Here is a 22,762-nt window from a genome sequence, read left to right as displayed (position 1 = left end):
AAAGTCTTCGAAACAACGCGTAAAACGTCGTCTCTTGCCAACCGTCTACAGGCACTCTTCTTGCGAAATATGCAAAAATAACAGCACTATAGAGTTCAAAAGCCCTGTTTCAACTTTAGTACCAAACGCTTAAGTTTAGATCAGAAACACATGTGTAAGATTATGCCGGTAATACTCCTGGGATTCTTACGAGAATGCCTCTGGATTCTAACGAAAATCATCTGAGATGTTTTCCTTTAGAAATACTTTCGAATATCTTTCGAGGAACCTTCAAAAATCCTTCTGAAATTCTTCTTAAATGCCTCTGTATTCTTTTCGTCAATATTCTTATAATACTTCTAGGACTCTTCCGAAAATTCTGTTGCAATTTTTCCGGATATCTTTGGGTGAATCTTATGGAAAACCCTTATGGGATTCATTCGGAAATCATTCTGAGGATCCTCTGAATATACTACCTACTGTTTTTTTTTACGAACATTCTTCCATAAGTTCTTCCGGCATTACTCCGGATTTTTCAAGAAATCTCAGTGTGATTATTGTATAGAATACCTCCCTAGGATTCTTTCGGAAATTCTTCTGGAATACTCCTAGATTTCTCGCGGAAATCTTGCTTGAAGGTTTCACAATATTTTTCAAAGATTCTTCCGGATTTTATTTCGGGAATTATTCCTGCTCTTCCGTAATGCTTATAAGACTCATCCGTCAATACCATATCATCCAGATATCATTCAAGGATGCTAACGGAAGTTTTCCTGGGATTCTATCGTGAACCATTCTGGAAATACCATTGGAATCCTTCAGACAATAATGCTAGAAATTTTCCGAATATCTTTCTAAAATTCTTCTGAAAATCCTTTTGAGAATTTCTTTGGATTTGCAGAAGGATTTCCAGGAGAATCCTGGGAAAATTTGCGAAAGAATCACAGAAATATTTCTGAATAAATATTGGGAGGATTTCTGAAAGAAGTACTCAAGGATTTCCGTAAAATCTGAAGGAGTCCATGAGGGTTTATGGGAGAATTACAAATGGATTTTTGGTATTTCATAGTGATATCCAAAAGAAACCCCTGTAAGATTTTCCGAAAATTCCCAGTGTTTTAGAAGAATTTACATCTGGTAAAATTCCTGAAAATTTTCCAGAATGATTCCAGAGCGATGTCCAGAAGAACTCCAAAAATATTTATGGAAGAATTTTATACGAAATTTTTGGAACTATTCCAGAGTGACTTTTATAATAGTATTAAAAAGATTTCCGGAAGAATCCCAGTGATATTTATTAAGAAGCCCAGAAGTTTTCTTAAAGGATGTCTATTTAAATTCAAGAGTGATTTTCTGATGAACTAACTAATACATCAAAAATGGAAATTAACTAATAAATCAAAAAAATCAAGAACATTCGAAATTTTTCCAGAAATATTTCTGGATTTACTTTAATCATTTCTTATCGATTTCCGGAAGACGTCCAGAGAAATTTTTGTGATAAAATTCCGAAAGATTTCTGGAAAATTCTTCAAATGATTAAAGCGAATCCGCTGATTTTTTTTTCTAGGAATCCATCAGACATTCACCTAGGACTTTTTTGAGTTTACCTCTTATTGAATTGCATATATATATTGAGAAATCGTATAAGATCGCTTACATACACATGTTCTCAGTGATGAGGAATTCATCTTTATAATTGATTTGATTAAAAAAGGTGTTTGAACTTTTGTCGCAAAATTTTGATTTATGGCTCACAGTGTGGTCTCAGCAAGAATTACTCACAATCAAAAATATCATTTTTTCAAATTCGAAATTATGGCCACCAATTCGTTCAAGTTACTCCTCTGTGCGTCGGCCAGACGGAAAAGCTGAGTGGTCGATGATGGGATACCACTCCCGCAAAAGTCCCAAATCGGATCTGTCAGTTGCCGTCGTCAGCGAGGCGTAATTTCGCGCCATATAGCAGCCATACGTAGTTATTCCCGTTCCCGTGCGCTTTTTCGTTCTTTTCGCACACCACTCCCTCTGTTTACGAAATCGACCAAGTTCAAAAACCTCATCTAATTTTATTTCATTCTAGGCTGATGCGTTTGCACTGTAAGGGGACCTCAAGACAAGCTAAGCAACGCGTCATAATTGACGTGTTTTTGGTCGATTTATTTCGGCGATTCAAACGCCATAGATACTGCATTATAGAGCTTCCAATTGTTCGGGTCTAGCCACACTAAAGTATGCAAGTGTGATATGTTTGATATATTCAACACTTATTGAATATTTTGCTCCTCCTATTTCTGCCCTGTTTGAACGATCTATTCCTGAGTGATTCCAAGCAACAGCACCAAAATTTGGTAAATTTTTTAATTCATTTTTTTCTATTGAGCTGAAACTTTGCACAGTTTTCCAGTTCCATCTAAATCGTCATTTTCCGATATCAAATCTTCAAGTTGAGTCACGACTAACTTTTCAAAAGGGTGTATGTGAAAATGGTTCAAAAATATTCAAAAAGCTGCACAGCAAAAACGGTTCGTTCGATTGTTAGACAACTAAAGAAACAAAGTTTAGTAGATTCAAAAAAAATACACACAGTAAAAAAAATTTTTTTTTTTTGCATTAAAAAACATAATTTTTGACACAAAAACTCAAATATCTCAAAACCCTATCGGAATACCAACGTAATTTTTTGAGGGAAAATATGTATATGTATATGTATATATGCATAAATTAAAATGAATTAACAGATTACACGTAAAAAAAATTTTTTTTACCAGGATATTTTTTTTTTTTTTTTGAGTATGATCGATGAATTTCTAAATGTTGTATATAAACTTTAAAAGTTTTGGATTTGGGTATGCGTTATGAGATCATGAAAACATTTTATTAATACTTATTTATTTATTTATTGTTATTCATTTTTTTTACAATATCGAACACTTTTGCATCATTATCAGTACAGTTCGAGTATAGTTTTGCTTTAATTTTATTTTCTGACAATGGAATGAAACAGTGAAATTTTTGGGTTCCTTGGATCGTTTTCGCGTTATTATATTGCTCGCTGAGCTCTGATGCCGTTAATTCGTACTCTTCAGTAGTAGTAAAACAAAATGATAATTTTGTTAAATCTTCTTCTTTTCTGCGATTCGCCCAATCAAATAGTTCTTTTGCAGTTTTAATTGGATGCTCACGTTCTTTGGCTAAACTTGCTCTTGTGGCCATGCGCTTTATGGTTCCTCCAATAGCATCACAAGGACCTTTGCCATGTGACGTAGCAAAGAAATGCCATTCTGCATCAATTCCGTACTTTGATTTAAATTGACATAGGCTCGAAAAATTCTTACGGTTTTTGTACTGCGATGCTGCTCCATCAGACATGAAATATATCTTTCTGATTTCTTTATGCTTATCAACGCGTAAAAAGTTAATCATTTTGGCAATGAACAAATTTACAGATACTGAGTCGTGTCTTAAATCTTCGGAAATTACAATAAAACTAAAATGTTCAATTTGCGTACTTCCATTGAAATAAATAACGAATGGATGAATTGTAGCTTGTTGTACGTTCCAGTGATGGGACTGCACTTCATCTTGCAATACAAAGCTATAGTTTTCAGAAAAATCACAAATGACTAAAAATTCACCATCTTGTAATGTATTTTTCGTATTTTTTAAAAAGCGGGATTGCTCTGTTTTAATAAAGTCGTGAGGAATTAAACTTTCTAATTTCAAGCAAAAAAATGACACAAACTCATCTACAGGTTTTACAATAGTTTCTAGGTCACACCTCTCCGTGGTCACCCATTGCTCAAATGATAACTGATCAATATAATTTTCTTCAAACTCAGCGAATAAAGTATTTTCCAATGATGAAGAATCTGGACAATCCGAACAAGATCGTAGATAGCAATTTGATGTTGTATTTTCACACAAAACACTACCAGTTAACATTTTAATATCCTTTGATAAATTGATTCTTTTCAAACTATGTAAGATTAGGTTAATATTTTCGTGTGTTGTGCACACACAAACATTATGTGTTCCTGAATTGGATAGAAGCTTGCATTGCCTTGGACGAAGGCTTGCAAATGAGAAAAAACCTACCTTAATATTTTCGTTAATTTCCTTGAAGCGTGTATACGCTTCTTTCAAAGTAGTCATCATTAATCGTTTTTGGATTGCTTGACGCTTTCCATCTTTTTTTACAGATACATAATTTTTTTGGCCAGGCATAGCTCTACTTACTTCATCGTCTTCAAAATATTGAATTATTTTTTCTTTTGTCTCATCTGTTAATGAAGTACTCGACCTAGCATTTTTGGTTGCAAGACAGTTATTTTTGAATTGTTTTGCCTCTTTTGCTGTATTTCTATTGGTTTTGAACTCATCAATGGCGTCTTGAATAGACCACGAGCTTGGCAGCATCGACAAAATCAATAATTTTTCTTTCCTTGTCGTGGCTAGATTCGAGAACCTTTCCTTCATATTCATAATTACCTCATCGTAGTCTGTATTTTCCACATCCTCAGGTCCTAATTTGAAGAGGTTTCTTCGTACAGCTTCGTTGATTTCACGGTATTTTTTCTCGGGATAATTGACGTAACCCATCTTCGTCCATTTAATCGGAGTCACTTTTATTCCAGCTATCCCTTCGTTGAAGCGTTCGATGTTGACCTTCTGGATGCACTCATCTTCTGATCGATTTGTTGAAACAGATGTCGCTGAAGGTACCGTGGCAAGACTTTCTGCACTTGGTACTTCTGGTAACTCCTCAGTTGTTGTCGGTGCATCTAGTAATTCCTCAGTTGTTGTTGTTTTCGAACTTCCTGCAACCTGATCCACCGATGATGTACAGATTGCCCGTTTGTCAACGTTTAAACGGCAGGACGTACAAATGCGTAAATTTGTATTCAATGTAGACATTGGAGCATAACCAGCCGCTTTCAGTTTATCTATGGTGCTTTCGGTGAGGTTTCGTAGCTCTTTCGAACACTTTTTTTCTGCAAACGGCCTGCAACAGTTGAGAAAGCGACTACTCATGTTGCTCGTTAGATTTTTATAAACAAAATCACTTTTAAGTTTTTACTGACTAGTTTTGTGTCGTTTGCTTGACCGAAGAAAAATTTTACAATTAAATCTTTTATAACCATAGTGGTAGTATATTTTTAGCTTTTTCGTGAGTATGTTCATGGTATGTACCTATCATGTTTTTGATGTTGTTGAAGTTACTCGCTTTCTCCCAAATATGATTAACAAAGTCTATTCTCTACCAAGGCGGGTCTATACCCAGGTGTAATCAGATTTTAACTTTGTGGAGAAAACCAGCGCCGAGAAAACCGACCTGCTTTACGTATACTAGATCATCTGGGTATAGACCCGCCTTGTTCTCTACGAGGTAAACTTTTTGCAGGTAAACTAGTCGTATACCTGTATAGAAAACTTTTTTTGTAGCTTTTGTCTTCAATATTAGATTTCTTATAGGTTTCTTTTATCAAAAGGTTTCAACACTATTGAGAGAATTTTTCTTCAGTTACGTACAATAAAAAATATGACACTATCAAGACTTTAGATCACAACACTGGATCGCGTCTAACTTTCTAATAGATGCTATAATAGTTATGAATAATTAAATAAAATATCATGAAAACAACTTGTTAACCTCATGTGGTACCCTTAACAAAAAATTCAGCAACAAACTGCGGTCCTAAAAAAAATTAACAATGAAAAAAAAAATGTTCACTAAGTGTCAAATTTGTGAAATATTTGAAATGTCATAACTTTTTTGTTGATTGGCTTACCATCACCAAATTTTTATGGTAGATAGCTAATATAATGGACCGTTTTACGTTGGTATTCCGATAGGGTATTGAGATATTTGAGTTTTTGTGACAAAACTGATGTTTTTTAAAGCAAAAAAAAATTTTTTTTTACTGTGTGTATTTTTTTGAAATCTTTATTTAGTTGTCTAACTTTGTTTCTTTAGTTGTCTAACAATCGAATGAACCGTTTTTGCTGTGCAGCTTTTTGAATATTTTTGAACCATTTTCACATACACCCTTTTGAAAAGTTAGTCGTGACTCAACTTGAAGATTTGATATCGGAAAATGACGATTTAGATGGAACTGAAAAACTGTGCAACGTTTTTGAAATGGTCGATCAGAATCGACTTGCATGCCTCCGTGGAATCCCTCTCCTTTACTTACTATCATTAAGGGAAATGTATCATTAGTGGTGCATCTAAGGGGAAACAGCTAAAGTATGATGTACATTTACATCACTTATTTCATGATTCTTCTTCTTCTTTCGGGTAATATGTTCCATGTCCATTTTGCATGTGTATATCGTTTGGCAGGTACGAAAATACTCTATACCCAGGGAAGTCGAGAAAATGTCCTTTACGAAAAGATCTTCGACCGGTGGGATTCGAATTCACGACCCTCAGCTTGGTCTTGCTAAATAGCTTCGCGTTTACCGCTACTGCTATCCTCAGATCAATGTACTGCATTTTAAAAACATAGAAAAATCCTGATTACTCATGAAGACTTTGAGACCTTCCTTCGTGCAAAAGCTTAGGCAAAAGTTGTTCTATAGTTTTTACATGGTGGTGTAGATTTGGGCTTTCAATTTTTGATTATAATTCAAAATCTTTGCTGTTACATAATAACCTTAGTTGGAATATTCAACTTTATATTAGCTATACCAACAAGGAACTTCTATAATACCCATGTCTACCGTTTCTTTTTCTTTCAGGTAAACCACCGAAGATCTCTTCCATGACGTCGAATGTGACGCGACAGGAGGGGAAACGGGTGCGTCTGGTCTGTAAGGTGCAGGGAGAGCCGCCACCTAAAGTCACGTGGTTCAAGGACAAGCGTTCCATCAATCGGAACGTGACGAAATACGCTCAAGTCCATCTCAAGTAAGTGCCGCCTCGATAAGCTTCGATGAATGTTCGTTTAATTCTCACCACTCCACTCACTTGAAATATCTCCATATCCCTCCCCTTCAGAAACGACTTAGCAACCGATCGCTACCCGACTTAGCTTTAAGACCCAATTTAACGAGGGATTTCACTTTCACAACTCATCGCTTTTCCAGAAGTGCGTTTCCTCGCCCGACACTCAATCTTATCTATTTCGCTCTCTTCTCTCCTCGTCCACCGCCCAGAAAACGATCCGAGCTCATCATTCATTCGGTGATTCCCAGTGATGCTGGAGAGTACGAATGCCGAGCTAAAAATAAGTACGCCAAGATTTCCAACTCGACGCAGCTTCGAGTAACGGCCAAACATTCGAGCACCAAGCAGCCAAGTAAGTAACGTAACGCCATTACTGAACCCATGCATTTGATCTCCCATTCATTGTGCGATTGAGAACCTTTGGAGCGCTCCAGAGGTTATCCAAAGTCACACTTTATAACCGCGTAGCCGACGCACCGCTCCGAGTTCTGCGCGACGACAAAAATAGACACGAAACCGTGCGCGCACCTGAAAAGTCTCAGGTGGAAAAGTGCAACCCCTGCACAGAGTTTCGATTGGCCGAAATCGTGAACTTAATTCAGTATGTAATACCTTTTAACTTGATTCTTGTTCGAATCTTCAGACGAGAATTTTCTCAACTATAGCGTATGTATTGGTAATACATGTTATATTTGCAACTTTGCCATAGCGCCACGCTGAAAAATCGTAATTTATGATACGACGATTTTCAAATTCAAATACAAACAACTTTGCCAAAGGCAACTAGTATGCGTTTGGCCACAATTCTGAAATACGGAGGTATTTTATGAAGAACCCACTAAAAATGGTATATCTCGAATATTTTGAAAATGCGAAATTTTCAGTAGCAATATTGTTCTGAAAAATTGTGCGAACAATCAAATCGAATCATTTTATAAAAGAAACTTGTTTTCTAGAGCAGAGCTCCTCAACCGGTAGTTCACGCGCGTGATGACGTCTCAGGGGTCCGTGAAGCCATTGTAAATAATTGTCGATTTTCTGGATTGATGATGATCACTTTTTGTTTTGCAAGATTATCAATGGTGATCAGATTTTTCATATTTCCTGTTTTGATGTTTATCTACAAATAACTAATAAAATACTTGCGATGGCATTCTGTCAATAAGAAATTAGGAACTTAAATATTTCCTCATTAGCTTTGTGTGATTTTGTTGTCCAGTGCTGACCTTTAATTAAAACTGACAGTTTTCAGAACTTCCTGACACATGTCGTTTTAACTCTGGATAATTTCAATGAGGTTTCTTGGCGGGATTGGAGAAATTTGAAATACTTCACTATTTCCCCTCAAACCATTGGCGGAATCTTCTTGAATCTATTAGCAGGATTTTTTATAAGAATTTTACTGTCATAAGTAGAACAAATCCTCTAAACATCATTACGAAGATTCATCACAAGTATCTGACAAGTAATAAGAACGGGACTGGCGGAATACTTAACATATTTTTCTAATGACCATCAATTGGCTCCTGAGAAGCTTAATTGCAAGTTTCTTCAAATATTTAAAGCAGCGATGTTTGTGGATACCCAACTTATCTTAGAAACATTTCTTGGTGAGAAATTTGCGGATTCTAATGTAACCCTTAAAGTTACTTACGGAATCTTTCAAATTTTGTGAAAATCTTTTGGCAATCTTTCGACAAATTGCTGGTGAGAGTTCTTGTTGGACTCATCTCACCTGCTATTTTTGTTGTATTTAGACCAGATCTTTTTTAGGAGTTTCTTATCGGACACATAGATGTTTGGTAGACTCCAGATGATCTTAAGCTATCAGTACACACTTTGTCAAGCATGCAAATTTTAGGCTGTTTGACGTTTCAGACGTTTGGCTAATGTTTGCCTGTAAAAGGTTATGTATGACACGATGGACAATCATGCGACAAATCCCTATTTGTCCATTTATGATTCATAGAACCATACTAAAAATGAAATTTCATGGTTATTATGATAGTCCTCTCAAACAGCTTTCCAAAGCATTTCTGTCCCTTTACTCTATATTTTCATGAGTCGATGGTCCCTTCAGATATCGAGGTGGTCCGTCTAACCTTGGTGGAAGCTCTAACCCCGTTTTCCTCTAGTATAAATAGTTAAAACGGATGACAAGTCGACATTGATTTTTCATGAGGGCTTATCTGCATTGGTTTCTCTTCAACGTTGCTCTCTTTGCATTATTGCAGAAAACTAATTCTTTTTTCGTAACATATCTTGCTTCCTGAACAAGAAACATTACAGATTTATTTAATTTGGCGAAGTTATTTGCGAAAGACAGGATCGCTGAAGAAAAATCGCCAATGTGACTTAGGCTCCTGTAACAATGAATCATTTGACAAAATTGAAAAAGTAGTTTTCTTACGATTGATCAACATATAATGGAAAATACAAAGTCCGTTTATCATAATTAATAAAATGAAGAAACGAAAACTTTTTATTTTTCTATAATTTTTGGTCCGTTTGGAAGAAAACTTTTGTTTTAATTTTGACAAATGACCGATCCTAAATAGTGGTTATCACGCCCAATGGTATGGGTGCTCTAGTGTAGATGTAGTTGTGAACCTTAGAGGAAAACAATATGCACTTTTTCATCTGCATTTTGATGAGTCTAGAAGGCGTGTGCAAGTTTCTTTGAGGAAAACAAAAACAAACTGTGTATGACGAGCGTATGATAGTCTACGTGTGTTCAAATGTCACTAAGCTCTATAGAACCTTGAGCCGAGCCCTTATAAAGAAACAATCAAAGTCAGGTAAATATTGATGTTTTTGAAAATTTCAAAATTTTTGCGTTTAGTTTCATGCAGACGTATCTACAATAGGACAGTTCAAAATTTAAAATTGTTTGACAATCCAATCTCCCATATCTTCCTTATGATCCTTACCATAAAAATTGTTTTGTGAAATTTTCAGCTTTTTCTGTAGAGGCCCAAGGACAATGTAGGTTTATATGGAAATTACTATGGAGAAATTTTGAAAAATGTTGCAAACACGTTAGTACTGTAATGTAAGTACAAACTTCTCATGCAATAGTAAAAATCATTCTTAAAGCTTAAATGAAGGACGTTGCTGAAGACACGAATCCCTTTTTAGCTAATTTTGTTTTTGGATTTTAGTAGCTGTTTGCAGGGCTATAATCCCATATCAAGCTAAATACAAAACCAAACAGACTTATGAATATCTTTTCTCCTAACCATCGAATTGTATTGCGCTCCATTTCTCCATAATAATTTCCATATAAACCTACATCGTCTTTGGGCCACCTTTAAATCACCACAGAAAGAGCTGAAAATTTCACAGCACACTATCGTAAGAAAGATTTGAGAGATTGGATTTTCAAACATTTTTAAATTTAGAACTGCCCTAACACTGCGGAACACGTTTTTGTCTCAAACACCAAAATACCGCTATTTACTAAATTAAGGGTTGCTGAATCCATTGCCGTTTTCAAAAATATCATAGCACGTCTAGTTTTTGAGATATTAACTATTGAAAATGCAAAATTTGACCATTTCTGTCAACTTGCATGCAAGTTTGCCAGCTTGTATGGCAATTTATTCGCTCAATTCACCACAGAATTAAAACTTCATGTGTATAACAATTATTATCAATAAAGTTCATAATACTATCGATGCTCAATACTTATTTTTTCATGGTTTCGAAAAGTATTGTATTTTGCCATCTAAGGGAAACCAAGAATGTTGTATGAAGACTGCAAGCGTTTTGGAAAAAACGATTTGATTTCAATTCAACCGTGCAATTTCAACCAAATTATATCTCAAATGAAAGTTAAAGTCATACCCTCCCGTGCATAAGTTTGGGTTCACCCCCTAAAAAACATACAAAAGTGTTCAGTCCATATCTCTGTGAATACACGTCCAATTGAAACTCTCTAAGCCGCATTCGAAAGGCAAAGAGTTATTCTTACTTCGTATGTATTCTTGCAAAAACATTCTTTGAACTTTGTATGCTAATTTTTTACTTGTAGTTGTGACATTTTTCAAAAAAACACATTGAAAAAACAAAGCTGATTTCCTTAGCATTGAACTGACAAAAATTTTAAAACAAGGTGTCATTAGAATCGTAATCTTATGTTCTTTGAAGAGCACTCACGAATTTCTTGCGGAAAAATCTGAAAACAATTCAAAATCAATGAAACAGTCATTCAAGTCATCGTGCAAAAGTTTGGGTTCACCAGAACTTACTTAAATCTGTGAAATCTCAAACCAATCATGTACGCGCCATTATTTGCGCTCGAAATAGCTTTAACTATTTAACTATTCAAATCGGTTGAAAAATGGCAGAGATATTGACAAAAATGGTGTGCGTGCGGCTTAGGTGAACCCAAACTTTTGCACGATTTGCATCATACTGAGGGGTAAACCCAAACTTTTGCACGATGACTTGACTGACTGTTTCATTGATTTTGAATACTTTTCAGATTTTTCCGCAAAAATTTTGTGGGGTCTCTTCAAAGAACATAAGATTATGATTCTAATGACACTTTGGTTTAAAATTTTGGTCAATCCAATGCTGAGGAAATTATTTTAGATTTTTCAGTGTGTTTTTTGAAAAATGTCACATTTTTATGCAAAAATTTAGTTTACAAAATTAAAAAAAAAATGTTTTTGGAAAAATACATACGAAGTAAGAATAACTCTTTGCCTTTCGAATGCGGCTTAAAGAGTTTCAATTGGACGTGTATTCACAGATATATGAACTGAACACTTTTGTATGTTTTTGAGGGAGTGAACCCAAACTTTTGCACGGAAGTGTATACTGCTTGCCAGTGGCATTATTTTTCCTTCATCTGAAAACTTTTTATCTTGGTTTTGTGGAAAATATATGAAAACTTGGAAAATTCAAATATTGTTGTTGGATTGAATCAAGCGATATGGAAAATCCTGCTGCCAGAAATAGTTTTACAAACCGCGTTATTTAAAAAAAACGTTGAAAACAACAAAGATCAGAATTGGTTTTCTATACAAAACAATGTTCTAAATTATGATTCGTATGGTCATGAAACGTCGGGAACATAAAGCCTTTTTTACGTCATTTTTTTGAATCAACGTGGTTCTTACGCGGTACTGATCAGCTCATATTCAACAACCAGAGCAGAGGCAAATCATGGGTAGGACAAACGCTAGCAATACAAATAGCCAATATTTAATTAAAAAAATATACATCAAATCAAAATTTTCAAAATTTGTCAAAGCTTTTTTGTGAAGGAAAGTGTTACTTTCTGAATTTATTTCAATAATTCATTCCAAAACTCCTAGAAAAAGTAATAGTTCTAAGAGATCATCCCGGAATCATTCAGAGATGCCTCCAGGAAGGCTTTTTATACAGCATATTGAGGATTCCTCTTGAAATTTTCTTCAGAAATGTTTTAGAAGAAGCTTTTTCGAATTCTGTGCGATAATTCTCTAATGAATTCGGTTGGAATATTGTTCATATAATTAACAACAATATTTTTTTGGATGAGATTTTTACAAATATCAGAAGTATACGAATAAATTGGGCAGGTCATGCTTTAAGAAGAATAGGGAGATGATCTAGCAATTGCTGCAATCTTTAAGCAAAGTAATTTAAAATCATTCAATAACATGCAACTATTATTCTACAATGTTATGAAAATATAAAATCTTACAAAATGCTTTTGGTTGAAGAACTGAATAGAATCCAAAAACTCCTAAGAAAAACTGTTCGTCAAAATTAAGCATTATCGTTCGCATAACAAAAATCCTTATTTTTAATAAACAAATTGTATGTTGGTATCCTTTATCATTCTACTAAAGGTAGCGCTTTAAAAAAAAATCAATAATATTCCACCTTTCTCTGACACTAGGTCATTCTAGTGATTTATCCTTTATATCCATATTTACTAAAACACCATGCTTTTGCTCCCAGCAAAAAATTAAAGTAAAAATCGTGTTAAAAATTGACTGAGATTACTAAAGAAACTATATTTGTATAAAAGAGAGCCAAATTGTAAGTCTTAACCGCATTCTTAGGCATATTTTTTTTCTTTATGGTCGTTTTAATAAAAAATCTCATACTTTTAAAATTTTGTACGCATATTTATCGATCTACAGCAGATTATAAACGTTTTTCTCCAAATATTTTGATGGGTAATCTAACACATTACGAAAACAATACATGGAAAATTAATTCGATTTCATTAAAGCAGTGTTCCCAACTTTGATGATTGCCATTGTACATTGGATTGTCTTTTGGAAATTTGTTTTTCTATTGTGCTTTAAATGTGACGTGGGGACCAAATAGGTAAGCAACTTTATGAAGACGTAGGTTATATTCCATATTAATACTATTTTAGTACTACCGTCATAAAGTACTTTAAACCTAAAAAAATCTACTCATGAGCGGATCCACGCCGTTTCGCAAACCCGATTATTTTTGTATTTTTTGAATCGCCTGAAAATTTGCATACAGATTCTTTTTGACCAAAAATGCCATTATGCACTTTCAGACCGCCATTTTAAACCTCGCCTTATTTTTGAGAAGGGCGTATCGGAAAATGCATGGCAAATCTTTAAAAAAACTGTAACTCGAAAACGGTTTGTCCGATCGATTTGAGATCTTCTACAAAGTTGTAGGTATTGCTATATGGAGAAAAATATGCACGGTAAAAAAAAAGTTACAGATTATTTTTTATTTCAAAAACAAAATTTCAAAATCGATTTTATCCAGAAACGCAGCTTCGTTTTTTTTTTTTATTTTTGGATATGTTTTAGGGGACAACTTATGTGATTTATTGCACAATGTTTCAAAGTGGAAGAATTGTGGACAAAACAGTTATGATTTTTTTAAAAATTACAGATTCTGAAAAAAAAATCGAAATAGAGGAAAACAATAATTTTTTATGTGATTATTTGAAAGTACAGAAAAATTGCAATCGAAAAGTACTTAAGTTAATTTTTTCTAGGTTGCATCAATTTCGAGATATACTCATATTTATATAAAATTTTCAAATAAAAAAAGAAAAATAGGCCCTTTTCAAGCATATTTCGTGTTTCTCCATTCCAGAAAAAAATATTTTGATTGAGCGAATCGTAGCTAAATCGTTTATCGTTTGATCAAAACATTTATGCTTAAGTATTGAAAAAAGAGTGCACGGTATAAAATATAAACGATATTTTCAAATGAAAATTTGATGCTAAGAGTTCTTAAAAACCGCAACATTGATGTTTTTAATTTTTGGATATATTTTGCGGTTGTTGTAGGTATTGCTTGGGACTATTTGAAAAAAATATGCACGGTAAAAAATAATGACAGATTTTTTTATTAAAAAAAATTAAAATCGATTTTCTATGAAAATGCATCTGTGATTTTTATTATTTTGGGACATGTTTTAGGGGACAACTTATGTGATTTATTGCACAATGTTTCATAATGGAAGAATTATGGACAAAAAAGTTATAATTTTATAAAATATTACAAATTTTGAGAAAAAAAATTGAAATAAAGGAAAACAATATTTTTTATGTGTTTATTTGATAGTACAGAAAATGCATTGGAAGAGCAGTTAAGTAAAATTTTTCTAGGTTGCATCAATTTCGAGATACACTCATAATTATATAAAATTTTCAAATAAAAAAAGAAAAATAGGCCCTTTTAAATTTAAAATAAAATTTTATTTTGATTTCAACAACACAAACCAAGTCAAGTGAAGTACATAACACTGAAGACGGCTTTACAGTTGAGGTTGAAATACGCGTATCTGTCGAAGGATACAATAGTAGAATTAAAAGGAACAGTACTACTCATCTTTTTGTATACTTACAGGCATTCTACTAAACAGGTTCCACAAGGGGCCCAGATAGCCGTAGCGGTAAACGCGCAGCTATTCAGCATGACCATGCTGAGGGTTGTGGGTTCGAATCCCGCTGGTCGAGGATCTTTTCGTAAACGAAATTTTCTCGACTCCTAGGGCATAGAGTATCTTCGTACCTACCACACGATATACAGTATTGGACAAAACATTTGCAACTTTTTTGATTTTCCATACAAAATGACCAACTTTGATAAGCTATATCTCAGTTATTTATTGATCGATTTGAACGAAACTTTGGCAGAACATCAGACATAACTTGAATTTTAACATATATTTTTGAGTGATTTTTTCGATCACAAGTTCAAAAGCAGTAACGGTTTGACTAAAATGATGTTTTTGACGATTTTTTATGATTGACATAACTAAACATATTGAAGGAATATCTTCATGGTATCTTCAGCAAAGTTGTAGATATTAACAAGATGAACAAGTTTGCCGAAGACAGTTTTTGTGTAGGGCTATCAGATTTTGAGATAAATGGTTTTGAATTTTTCGTCGAAAATTACACTTTAGTAAAACAGTCACTACTTATAAACTCGTGATTGGAAAAATTATTGAAAAATATATGTTAAAATTCAAGTTATATCTGATGTTCTGTGAAAGTTTCATTCAAATCGGTCCATAAATAACTGAGATCTAGCTTACCAAAGTTGGTCATTTTGTATGGAAAATCGAAAAAGTTGCAAATGTTTTGTCCAATACTGTACATATGCAAAAATGGTCAATCGGCAAAGAAAGCTCTCAGTTAATTACTGTGGAAGTGCTCATAAGAACACTAATCTGAGAAGCAGGCTTTGTCCCAGTTGGAACGTAACGCCAGAAAGAAAAAGAAGGGTTTTCATCACTTTTGCCTGTGTTAGTAGGTATGATGAACAAACACGTTTTTCACAATTCACAAATTAACTGTCAACAAGATATATTTTATGTCTGACGGAGCTGCATCACAGTATAAAAATAGGAAGAACTTTTCAACTCTTTGGCAATTTAAAATCAAATATGATATGGAAGTTGAATGGCATTTTTTTGCAACATCACATGGAAAAAGGCCATGCGATGCCATAGGAGGGACACTAAAACGTATGGCTACCAGAGCCAGTCTTGCCAAAGAACGTGAACATCCGATAAAAAATGCTAAGGAACTATATGATTGGGCTCAAAAACGGAAAGAAGAGCAGCATACACAAATCTTCTTTTGTTATTCAGCTACTGAGGAATATGATATCATTGCACAAGAACTTAACCAACTATTTTCAAGTGCAAAAACAGTTCAAGGCACTCAGAAATATCACTCGTTTATCCCTATCTCTGAAACACAAATTGAACTTAGACAATTTTCGAGCTGTGACGATAACAAGAAAGTAGTTGATGTAATTAAGAAATAAATTGCAGTATTTATTTCTTGCAAAAAAATTGGAAAATTGCAAAAAAAAACAAAAAAAAACAAAAAAACACAAAAAAAAAAACAAACTTCTTCTCCATGGTTGTACGATCTTGCCGCGATGAGAGGGCTTTACCCATTAGCCGGGCTTAGCCCTGGGGACTAAAGGTACATCGTTGTGATAAAATCACAATGCCACGTTTAGATTTACCGTGTATATCTCTGAAGTGATGCATCTCAGCTAAATTTTACTTGAGTATTTTTCGATAGAAATTTCTCATATCTAAAAATGTATAGTTATTTTTCTGTATTAAAAAAAAACGCACCAAAAATATCGTTTTACATAAATTCGTTTTATTTATTTGTTTTAATAATTTATTTTCTATCCAAAAATTTATGGAATGGAGAAACACGAAATATGTTTGAAAAGGGCCTATTTTACTTTTTTTATTTGAAAATTTTATATAAATATGAGTATATCTCGAAATTGATGCAACCTAGTAAAAATTTACTTAAGTACTTTTCGATTGCAATTTTTCTGTACTTTCAAATAATCACATAAAAAAATATTGTTTTCCTCTATTTCGATTTTTTTTCAAAATCTGTAATTTTTTAATAATACAGTGGGATTCCGTTTTTGGCAACAAAGTTGAAATTTTCAGTTGCCAAAAACGGAACCGTGCCAAAATCGGAACCCATATTTCAAATTTTAGTTTTCAACTATTGGTTTTGAAAACATCATTACAATGTAAATACATCATTTTTATGGAACCATAAGGCCTGAGCATAGTATAACCCTTCGGAAAAATGCTTAGAAGTGAACTTTTTCGAAGGCTTATACTATGCTATGAATCTATAGCCCCATAATGTTAAATCTGGCAAACGTTTTTCTGGTGGCCTTTTTACGCCTCAACGTCTTCAATTATTTTTTAAAAGCTTTATGTATATTTTTGTATAAGAAGGCCTTGTAAAACCTATAATCGCATAAGTGACTTTTATTGAAGAACTGGACATATTCTTAAAACTATGAAAGGAAACGAAAAAAAAAATGTGTTTTCTTTAAAAGATGTATTAACGATTCAAAAGCGCTGAGTATTGCAAAACGGCATGAGCTTTTTTTTCTAATTAAATGAACATTTAAAATCAGTTTAACTTTTGGACTTTAGCGTAAAATTTGAAAAATTCTGTAAGTTTAGAATTGCTCCTTCAATTTATGTTTCTGAAAAAGTAAAGCATTTTATAATGAATGGTTGACTGCATCAAAAGGGCAAACATAAACATGAGATGATGCGTAAATGTGACTTGAATTTTGTAGAATTTAATTTTTACTTGAAATAATGTTTAATTAATTTTGATATATTTTTACAGCTACCGTAATTTCGGGTGAAATTGATCATTTTTCACGGTTTTTCTTGTTGACAATGCCAAACAATTGAATGCAGGAAAACAAGTACGAAGGTGAGTCTCATTGACTCATGTACCGACATTTTTCTACAAATGTCATTTTAGTGCTTAAAAATATCTCTGAATAAAAAATCGGGGAATCTCATTTCGGGGTGAAATTGATCTTTTGTCAATGCGATTATTGTTAGTTTTCAAACCAACTCTATATAATAAATATAGGGACATCAACCTGAATCCGAATATGCTTGCTAAATTCTTAACAATACAATAATTATAAAAATAATGAATAGTTAAATTTCAATAATTACGCGAAAAACGCCTAAATGTATGCAATTTCCTAGGGAATTTCTCGATATCTAACAGAAATTCAATGATTTTCACCAAATGACCAAATTGGTACGAGTTTTGGTTATGAAATTTAGTTTGGGGATATATCTCAAGCATCCTCACAAACTTTCAGGTTTATACCATGTTCATATCATTGTTTAGAACTAGAAGTTTATGAATGTTTGTCAATATTGCACCGCATATGATTTTGGAATTTTACATTATTTTCATAGAAATAAACATTTTTCAACGCAAAAAACTTAACAACACACAATTTAACAATAGTTACAACAAACAACGTTCATTCACTGCAGATAAATTTGATATTTGTGCTCCATTAGGAAGAAATAAAATCGAGTGACACGGTGATCAATTTCACCCTACTGATCAATTTCACCCGAATTTACGGTACCTTATGAATTCAACTGAAATTAACATGATCCTGTTATGAACCTCAAGAACCTTAAAGGAATCTTCAGCTTCTCATAAGAGATCTACAGAAAAAAAAACTGCTCTGAAGCATCTTGCCAATTATTTGTAGGATCTCGCATAGAGTTCTCAGGATCTTGCTAAGGATTTTGCTAGAAGTTAACATCTTGGAATTCCACTGCGATGTTGCTGAAAATTCTCAAGTCTCCAATGAAAAAAATAAAAGTTTATTATTTTTAGGCTACCACTAGCACACCTCAAATTCCTCTGGGAACCTTTTCAAAATCCCCAAGCTTTCGCCGGAAATATTAAAATACTGCTAGAAATTCACATTATCCCGTTTAAAATTTACAGGACGCCCTAGAGTTTATTAGGAATCACCAGATTTTGGACATAATCCTCCTGACCATTTATACACTCTAAGGAACCCTCAGGAAGACCTCAATGTCCACTTGGAATCTGTAGATATCCTCATGAATGCGTTAAAATTTCTAAAAAAATCCCACAAGAACCAAGAATCCCTTAAGGATTCTCCAGGGTACAGCTAGGAAACTCATAGACTCAGCTCGTAAGGAACATTTTGATGATGTTGAGACCCGTATCCTTGATTAACAATCTTGTACAGAATTCTGGATCGTCTCTTAACGAATCTAACGCCTTACAGAGTCTATAGAAAAGAGGGAACGTAGCATTAAATAGTTGACGCAGAAAGATCAATATACACACCAATACCACAGACAAAAAGTTAAAACACTCTCAGTCGTATTTATCGCGCGCTTCAATGATTATTATTATTATTATTATTCAATTATTGAAAATAAATTGTAGTTTGGACTGTATCTGCATCTGTCATGTTATTTAATGAAATTTATTAAAAGTTATTGTTTTGGCGCGAACCTTGAGAGTGGACTGTAACGACGGGTCCGCCCAAACACGGGTGTTCCCGAGGTCCTTGACCCCGACCTCCGATCACTGACCTTTCTCACAAAGTAATCACAACTCGGCGTACTGGGACTCAAGGCAACTTTATTTCGCGGACCGACAGGGAGACACGACTTGTCTGTATGAAAATTGGTGCAAACTGATTTTATTGGTAAAATACACAAACCCGCTTTCGGGTGGATCTCGGGAAGCGAGACCCGATAGCTCTTATCGCGAGCGGGAGCTAGATCGAAAGTGATCTAAAGAGATCAACAGTGATTCTCAATTTAATTATTGGACCGAACAGTTATGATACACGACATTTTGCTGTAAATATTTATATCTATTATTGCAGTGTGTACATACGCAATGTATGTAAATCCATAATAATAAAGACAGTGAGCCTACAAGATGAGACCAAATTTATGATTGTAACTCTGTGTGAGTCATTTTGTTGCTCTTATGTCGGTGCTGGTGCTTTGCTCAAACAAGCTGTTCCAAATCTAAAGAACAGTGTTTTTTATTGTATCACCTCAGCAGACTCAAGTGGGCTGGTCACTCAATATGAATGCCTAAGAAAAGAGATTGGTCTTTAGTTGAGATACTGGTGGAGATTATTGGCCTCATGAAACGTTGCCAATCTATGACCAATGACCATTCTGAAGTAAATAAGCGCGTACGCGAGTCCTAGTAGTTGGTGAGATTTGGAGAAATATCGACGAAAATGGAGCTCTGGAATGTAATCGGTGTGGAGTTGACATACTATTCAAGTGACTAAAGCAACAAAAACGATAATATTTACAAAATTTTACAAATTTTAATGGTATTGAAAAATGTTGCCAAAAACGGATCCATTTTGTTGCCAAAATCGGGGGGTGCCAAAATCGGAGCATGCCAAAAACGGAGCATGCCAAAAACGGAATCCCACTGTATCATAACTTTTTTGTCCACAATTCTTCCATTTTGAAACATTGTGCAATAAATCACTTAAGTTGTCCCCTAAAACATATCCAAAAATATAAAAAATCAAAAATGCGTTTCTGGAGAAAATTGATTTTAAAATTTTGTTTTTGAAATAAAAAATAATCTGTGACTTTTTTTTACCGTGCATATTTTTCTCCATATAGTCCTAAGCAATACCTAAAACTTTGCAGAAGATCTCAAATCGATCGGACAAACCGTTTACGAGTTACAGTTTTTTAAAGATTTGCTATGCATTTTCCGAAACGCCCTTCTCAAAAATAAGGCGAGGTTCAAAATGGCGGTCTGAAGGTGCAAAATGGCATTTTTGGTCATAAAGAATCTGTATGCAGATTTTCAGGCGATTTAAAATGTACAAAAATTAAATTCAAAAAAAAATTCGTCATGTTCGGTGGAATTGCTCTCAAATCAGTTCCATTAAAATTTAAAATGTTTTTCTCTAAAAAAATGGTGAAAAATAATTTTATGATATCTGGAAAATTGTTGCTCTAAAAATAACTTGATATTTTTCAGCAAGCTTCTGATTTATGATGCTTTCGAAGACAAGCCTTTTTTGAAAATGAAAAAAATAATATGAATTGTTAAATTTTCCAGCCATTTTCTATTAATCATTGTTTTTGATAACCTCCAAAAATCTTCTGTTCTAAACGTTGTGCCTTATTAGTGTGAAATTTAATTATTTTTGTGGCTTTTTAATAATCACAATATTCTACAATATTATTTAGTCAAACGATATACGGAAAACCGATTGCGATTTCATTATTAAATTAAAAAGATATTGCATGTACAAGGTGTCCACTTTATAAAATGAAAAGTCCTTAGGTTTAAAATACGTCCTAACGGAAGTACTAATATAGTATTAATATGAACAAAAACCTAAACCTTCATAGAATTGCTTACTTAGCCCCCACGTTATATTTTAAACACAATTGAAAAACAAAGCTCAGTAGAATAGTAAAGGATACCAACATATAATTTGTTTATGAAAATAAGATTTTTTGTTGTGTGAAAAATAATGTTTAACTTTGACGAACAGCTTTTCTTAGGAGAATTTTGAAAGACTATTTAGTTCTTCAACCAAAAGCATTTTGTTAGATCTTATATTTTTATAAAATTGTGGAATAATAGTTGAACGATGCACAGAAAACCGATAATTGATTTTATCATTAAATAAAAAAGTTACAGCATAAACAAGGTGTCCACTTTATAAAATGAATAGTCCTTACCATACAAACTGCGGTCAAAGATTGAATCACAATCACAATCGTTGAAAGGAACAAATCGTTTAAGAAATCTTCACACATCTCTTGAAATTTTCGTTTTCTTCCAATTCTCTCTTTTTGACATTCAGTCCTTACGATGTTTTGTCCAATCAATGATTTGTCTTTTCGACGGTTTGGCATACGACGCTTTTGCATTCGAAGTTTTTGCATTATACGTTTGAGCATTCACCGTTTTAGAATGCGGCGTTTTGGGATTCAACGTTTCGTCACCAAGCCTTTTCATACTACCATTGGTACGGAGAGCCTTCACTCCGTTACCAATGATAATGGCCTACGATTTGATGCCACCAGAGGAGGGCCATCTATAACACCTACTTTGAACGCAACTCAGACATTCAAAAGTCGCATAGAAATTAACGTAAAAGGTCGTTTACTTCATAATCTAATATTGATCCAGACCACTATCTCGTTGTAAGTGGAATTAGCTAGCTACGAATGAACTAGTGAAATTAAAGCGAATATCAACGAACTGCTCAACGAAGACTAAGGACGGTTGGTTGACGAAGAGTGCCAGAGACTGACGGAATAAAATAACGTGGTATCCGCCAGAGCAAAAAGCAATACAAGGAAACAAAGGCAGCCGGAAACGCGGGTCTATCTCAGAAAGAAAACGGTACATGAAGAGGCAATTGAGCAATTACTAAGCGCAAGATGCTATGGAACAGAATGGCATGCAACAGCTCTACGAAAATGGAAATGGTTTGCGGAAAAATAGCGCCGTGTCCCGCTATGTGCAAGGACCACGAAGGAAACTTGCTGACAGATAAAACAATGGTGGCCGCCAAGACGAAATAGCACTTCGAGACATTGTTAAGCAGAATGAGAATCAGTGACGGCAGGGGGTCGTACACAAATTAAGTCACGCACCAACGAGGGGTCAGGATTGTGCTACTTTTCCCCGAATGTCGTTTCCCCGAATGTCAGTTCCCCGAACGCCAGTTCCCCGAATGACCCGTTTCCCCGAATGCCATTTCCCTGAATTACCCGTTTCCCCGAAAAGTGAAGCAGTTCAAATGGGTGCTATAATAGTTTTCTGTAGCAAAATGGTGAATTAGAAAGAACGATAATCAATCAAAAGAAAAATATGCCCGACTATACGCATTTTGCCAAAAATGCTGAGGACGGTAAAACTCGCCAATCAAATAAAGAAGGGTTTATATAAGATGACCAGTACGTTCACCATCCTGAAATGTGCCAAAAACTATTCG

General features: G+C 34.1%; 1 protein-coding gene across 1 annotated transcript in view; it reads left to right on the top strand.

Moving 5' to 3' along the window:
* The window catches only part of LOC5577077 (protein vein), a 245,040-nt gene that overhangs the window by 182,280 nt on the left and 39,998 nt on the right, over window positions 1-22,762 (top strand). Inside the window, exons 3-4 of the mRNA XM_021842230.1 lie at window positions 6,724-6,892; window positions 7,141-7,283. Of these exons, the coding sequence (XP_021697922.1) occupies window positions 6,724-6,892; window positions 7,141-7,283 (312 nt within the window). The remainder of the gene's footprint in view (window positions 1-6,723; window positions 6,893-7,140; window positions 7,284-22,762) is intronic.

Source organism: Aedes aegypti, chromosome 2 (genome assembly GCF_002204515.2).
Source record: "Aedes aegypti strain LVP_AGWG chromosome 2, AaegL5.0 Primary Assembly, whole genome shotgun sequence".
NCBI lineage: Eukaryota > Metazoa > Arthropoda > Insecta > Diptera > Culicidae > Aedes > Aedes aegypti.
This window is presented reverse-complemented; position numbering and strand designations above follow the sequence as displayed.